The sequence below is a fragment of the Ruditapes philippinarum genome, unplaced genomic scaffold, assembly GCF_026571515.1.
Source record: "Ruditapes philippinarum isolate M1 unplaced genomic scaffold, ASM2657151v2 ctg2219_1_1_1_1, whole genome shotgun sequence".
Taxonomy (NCBI): Eukaryota; Metazoa; Mollusca; class Bivalvia; order Venerida; family Veneridae; genus Ruditapes; species Ruditapes philippinarum.
This window is the reverse complement of record NW_026861538.1, coordinates 1-6,385: the sequence shown is the minus strand read 5'-3', so window position 1 is coordinate 6,385 and position 6,385 is coordinate 1. Positions and strand designations below refer to the sequence as shown.

The 6,385-nt window shown below is 33.0% G+C and overlaps 1 protein-coding gene across 1 annotated transcript; it reads right to left on the bottom strand.

The window, feature by feature from the left end:
* Positions 1 to 1,271: 1,271 nt before the first annotated feature.
* LOC132715990 (uncharacterized) lies at positions 1,272 to 6,315 on the bottom strand (the record flags this gene model as incomplete). Its single annotated transcript, XM_060699117.1, is given in 3 exon segments — positions 1,272 to 3,216; positions 5,704 to 5,805; positions 6,120 to 6,315. Coding segments are annotated over 3 exon segments (711 nt in total), but the record flags the coding sequence as incomplete, so codon positions are not given.
* Positions 6,316 to 6,385: the final 70 nt, after the last annotated feature.

Sequence of the window (6,385 nt, the reverse complement as noted above, 5' to 3'; positions counted from 1 at the left end):
ACAAAGGCTTGGAGCTAATTGGAATTAGTATGTTGGTACAAGAGAAACATAAATAAACTGTGTCATTTGAGAAAGTAAATCTTTCAGTTCAGAGTGAGTTTGTCATCAGTTTTAGATTTTACATTATCAAATTATATACTTTATCAGGATATAAGGGCATTTTGCTGTTGGGGCAAGCTGTACAAATTTCCTTTATATATAAACATAAAATGATGTTTAAAATGTGTTGAATATTACACAAATTCATATTTTCCGAATTTTTGTAAATAAGACTATTTGATTGTAAAGATTCAGGGTTGGACAAAGACTAATTGTTAATCAAGTCTTCATTATTTTATTTTTTATGTACACATATTGTTTTTAATTTGATGGTCATGAATATTTTTCCAAGTGAAAATAAATTATAAAATAAGAAGTTGAATTTTTCCTTTTTATTTACTTTGAAAAAAACTGGCTTTAAAAAAGTTGACAGTACTATTAGCAAAGGATAGCTATTATAGAGATTAATTCATTGCTTGTTGTTGATTTTAAGAAAATGAGTGAAATAAAGAAAATTAAAGGAAAACCATGTTTATTGACTTTGTTAGGGTGACAATTTCTTGTTAAAAGTTTGATAAGAACATCTGAGGTTGAAACTTTGGTCAATAGTCAACCTGCAATCAATTCTGGTAGCTTTAGAGACCATATTTTGAAGTTGGTAATATGGTTTTCATTTACAATAAAATACAAGTCATATAAGGATAAAAGCAAAGTCAGATACTTTCTGGTTATTTTCTATTTCTTCGACTGTCTTTTGTCTCGAAACCATTTAACTGAGTAAAAGGTAATAGTTGACTTTAGAACATTACAAAGTTTGTGATACGCACGACGGATGTCAGTCACAAGATTTACATGTTTATAATCTCTGAAATGCAAAGTGTGACGTATTATGTACTCAAACTTAATTGGGAAAATCTAATATTTGATAGTTATTATTATTGAAATATTTGTATGGTAAAGTTGACCATATGTTACTGATGTAACAGTAATGGTGCTTACATCAACAAACAAGAATATCAGTTTCTTTGCAAATGCTCATTAGATAATTTAGCGACTTTCCAATTTTACTAGTTAAAACAATAATTTCAGACATAAGCCAGTTGTTGCACAATTTAATTTTCCTCTTAGTCTACAGGCCCGCCACATTGAGCAGCATTTGGTTAAAGATGGCAGACTTTGGTCTACCTGTGAAACAATACATGTAATAGGAATTTAACTAAATAACAACTCTATTTACTTTGATCATATTTTTTTTCCAGAAATATTTCTTAACATTAAACTGATCTACAAAATTGTAACAAAGGTATAGATGTAGGGTGCAAATTTCACACAAAAGTGCAAGATTATTATTAAGTTCACTAAAACAGCATTTACAGATTGTAACATTGAATACATTGATACTGTTTTAAGAATAAGAAAAATATATATAGCAAGAAAATGTCCCACAAAATTGTAAGACTATTGATTTAAATAAAATGTATACATGTATTCATGTATTCTGATAAGACTTTTAGAAGTTATTCCATGTCAAAACAATTCTTTTTATGGTAAAGAAGTAAAGCATTACAATAAAAAACCTTAAAGCAAATATCAATCTATTCAATGTCATATGTTATAATGACATGCTTAGATGATTTTCTCATATATTTACATACAAAAAAACTTCAACAAATAAATTCTCTTCAAAAATATTACATATAAAACAACAAATTCACATACAAAACAAATGCTTTCGGTAATACATAGTCCAGAAAATAGGCATTGTTTACAAGACAGACAAATGTCATGCATCTCTCCAGGAAAAATGTGTTAATTTGAAATGTAGAATGACATTATAACTAATATCTACTGTATAAAGCAATTAACCCTGATCTGTGTAATATATTAGAAACAAGTCAATGAAAACAATACACATGAAAGATGTATTAAATAAATGAAAAATTAGGATGTTTTAAAGAAGTTGTGCTGAAAATCTAGAATGTTTATTCATAACAATCATCAATCATTTAAAAAAGACAACTGAATATGTCATTGTTATGTCCCTTTGTTGACAATTATCAAAGGAATGAGTGTATAAATAAATTTATCTAAAAATCCCTACACAATTAAAGTCTTAAGATTAACGAAAGTGAAATATTCAAATCTTAAAACCATCAGAAGGAAATTTAGAAAAGAATATAAAATTTTTTATATATCTATATAATACTTAGACATTAGGTATTTTGCAACTTTATTCTGTATATTATGCATGTAAATATATATATATCACAGTAAACTGGTATAACAACAGTAAAATATAATCTATTAATACTGACTGATAAAAACATGTCTGCTTGAGCAGATAAAAATAATTCTGATTTAAAAACATAAAGATTTGCTAAGCTGACAAATATTTATTATATGTTCTATGTAGATAAAGGATTTGTGATAGATCTTTTTAAAGACCTACAATTTTAAATATTAATGTTTAATTAACAAACTGGTCCAATACATCATATTGATTTATAAAGCAAATAAGTCATTTTCTTTTTAAAATTGGTACTGTGAACTTTACTAAAAACATGTTATAAAATAGAAAATTTTCACAAAAAAGTACCCTATATAATAGAGAAATTTCAGTTGAAAAAAATATATAATTTAAGAAAAAAAGATTAACAATCAATATCAGTAAAAAGGTAATAATTTTTTCCATATTGTTCTATTGCATTTCAAAATATGACAGTCTTTGGCAGAAAGCAATACTCTTAAATTATAACTTGTCATTTTAGTTTCTTCTCCATGGTAATTTTACTATTTTATTGCCGTCTGGCCATTCATATCTTGTTTGGTATTCAGTAAAGCTGGGAGAATATGTTGTTAGTCCTAGTGGGCGTCCATGCAGCATGAAGTTTGGTGTTGGATTAACAATAAAGTCGCTGGTCTTTACATCTTGTGGTGGCTTCTTGTACCTGGTCATATATTCCGTCCTACCTGGGTATGTTGTGTTAATTCCAGCTTGTTCCTGTACGGACAGGTTTTTGTGACCGCGAGGCATGGCAGTGAATGCTTGAGAATTTGACGTGCTGGCGTTTAGAGCATTAGCTGCTTTAAGGTTTGCCAGCGCCTGGCTACGACTAGCTGCATCATCAACAAACATTGTATTACTACGAGGGTATAGACTGTCAACTGTCTGATAACCTGCAAATAAAAAACATTACACTTGTTCATAGTTAAGACATGTGTTACAATAATAAAATATGGTAACTAAGCAAGGCTTTATCATGCAGTATGTCATAATAACCTTAACTAGCAAGGTTTTTTTTAAGTCAAGCCATGTGCCACATTTAATACAACTTAAATAGCACATGTGTCAAAGTAACTACAACTTTAGCAAAGTATTTTTCAAAATATGTGCCTAATTTATCATAAGTAATTTTCAAGCCAAATTTTAGCCAAATGTCAAATTTAGTACATCTTTAGCAAGGTATTTTTAAGCCATTAGTCTGTCACATTTTTCACAACTTCATCAAAATGTTTTTAAAGCAATTTGCCATATTTATAAAAAAAATCTAAGCAAGGTGTGATTTTTTTCCAAGCCATGTGTTACATTAAAACAGTCTTAGTAAGGTATGTTTTAGCCATTTGCCAAATTAACTACAACTTCAAGTAATTTTTTCATGCCATTTGTCACATTTACTATAACTTTAGCAATGTATTATTATGCCCCAATTTCGAAGAAAAGGGGGTATATTGCTTTGCACTTGTCGGTCCGTCGGTCCGTAGACCAAATGGTTTCCGAGTGATAACTAAAGAACCCTTAGGCCTAGGAACTTCAAACTTGGTATGGTGATTGGTCATGACCAGTAGATGACCCCTATTGATTTTGGGGTCAAAGGTCAAGGTCACATTGACCTTGTAAGCAAAAACGGTTTCCGATCAATAAGTAAAGAACCTTAAGGCCTAGGAACTTCAAACTTGGTATGGTGATTGGTCATGATCAGTAGATGACCCCTATTGATTTATGGGTCAAGGGGTCAAAGATCAAGGTCACATTGACCTCTTGGGTAAAAAACGGTTTCCGATCAATAACAAAAGAACCCTTAGGCCTAGGAACTTCAAACTTGGTATGGTGATTGGTTATGACCAGTAGATGACCCCTATTGATTTTGGGGTTAAGTGGCCAAAGGTCAAGGTCACATTGACCTTGTAGGTAAAAACGGTTTCCGATCAATAACGAAAGAACCCTTAGGCCTAGGGACTTCAAACTTGATATGGTGATTGGTCATGATCAGTAGATGACCCCTATTGATTTGGGGTCAAGGGGTCAAAGGTCAAGGTCACATTGACCTCTTAGGTAAAAACAGTTTCCGATCAATAACTAAAGAACCCTTAGGCCTAGGAACTTCAAACTTTGTATGGTGATTGGTCATGATCAGTAGATGACCCCTATTGATTTTGGGGTCAAGGGGTCAAAGGTCAAGGTCACATTGACCTTTTAGGTAAAAGCAGTTTCCGATCAATAACTAAAGAACCCTTAGGCCTAGGAACTTCAAGCTTGGTATGGTGATTGGTCATGACCAGCAGATGACCCCTACTGATTTTGGGGTTAAGGGGTCAAAGGGCAAGGTCACATTGACCTTGTAGGTAAAAATGCTTTCCGATCAATAACTTAAGAACCCTTAGGCCTAGGAACTTCAAACTTGGTATGGTGATTGGTCATGACCAGCAGATGACCTATTGTTTTTAGGGTCAAGGGGTCAAAGGTCATGTAACATTGACCTTGTAAGTAAAAACGATTTCCGATCAATTAACTAAAAACGCTTAGGCCTAGGAACTTCAAACTTTGTATGATGATTGGTGGTGACCAGCAGATGACCCCTAATGAGTTTTGGGTCAAGGGGTCAAAGGTCAAGGTCACATCGACCTTGTAAGTAAAAACGGTTTCTGATCAATAACTTAACAACGCTTAGGCCTAGGAACTTCAAACTTGGTATGGTGATTTTTCATGACCAGTAGATTACCCCTTTTGATTTTGGGATCAAGGGGTCAAAGGTCAAGGTCACATTGACCTTGTAAGTAAAAACGGTTTCTGATCAATAACTAAAGAACGCTTCGGCCTAGGAACTTCAAACTTGGCATAGTGATTGGTCATGATCAGCAGATGACCCCTATTGATTTTGGGGTCAAAGGTCAAGGTCACATTGACCTTGTATGTTAAAACGGTTTCGGATCAATAATAAAAGAACCCTTAGGCCTAGGAACTTCAAACTTGGCATGGTGATTAGTCATGACCAGCAAATGACCCCTATTGATTTTGGGGTCAAGGGGTCAAAGGTCAAGGTCACATTGACCTTGTAAGTAAAAACGGTTTCTGATCAATTAACTAAAAACGCTAAGGCCTAGGAACTTCAGACTTTGTATGATGATTGGTCTTGACCAGCAGATGACCCCTATTGAGTTTTGGGTCAAGGGGTCAAAGGTCAAGGTAATGACCAGTAGATACTTGATAACCCTTATTAATTGTTTGATCACTGGGTCAGAAGTCATGCATAATTACCTTATCACATGAATAATTGGCTGCTGATAGGGGGCATACATGTTTTACAAACATATCTTGTTTAAATTATTTTCTTTACAGAACACAAAGGAATTTATATTTTACAATAATTAGTCCTACAACAGTACCTCTGACATCAACTTTGCCTGGTTGAGTTGTTCCGAATCTAACTTTGGCACTGCCGGGGGCTGCCATAGTTCTAGCTTCAGCCATGGAGGGGGCAGCAAATGCTGATGATAACAATGAAAACAAAACGATTTTAGTACATCTTCAACATGAGACTTATGATACTTCTTCAATCTAACAATTATTGCTAACTTTAACTCTTTAATTTCAACAAAACACAAAATATTTCTCATAATATAAATGTCAGTTTTTATCCATGGGGTGTTATGCAGCTATAACCAAACAGAAAAATGTATTAACACTTGATATATGAATTAACAATTAAATACAAATTTCTTCAGAAAATTTGAATTTGCATTTACTTAGTAAATTATATTTGTTTAATACTGTATCAACAGTTTAAAATGTAACAACATACTGTTGGATCTAGCAAAACTGCTTCTTAGTTGTCCCCCCTGAATGCTTTTGTCCATCCAGCTGGTTCCAAGCTTGAAAGGGTCTCTGGTACCCCGAGTGAGGTTGTTTCTGTATCCTGTGTATCGGTCAGTTACACCTATATGATCTCCAAACTGACGAACTCTGTCTGCAGCTCCATGTGTGAAAGGTGTCATATCCTGAAGAAGAACAGAAATATGGTCATGATTATACACCTAGCAGCAATCCTATATTAATGTTTTTAGTTTT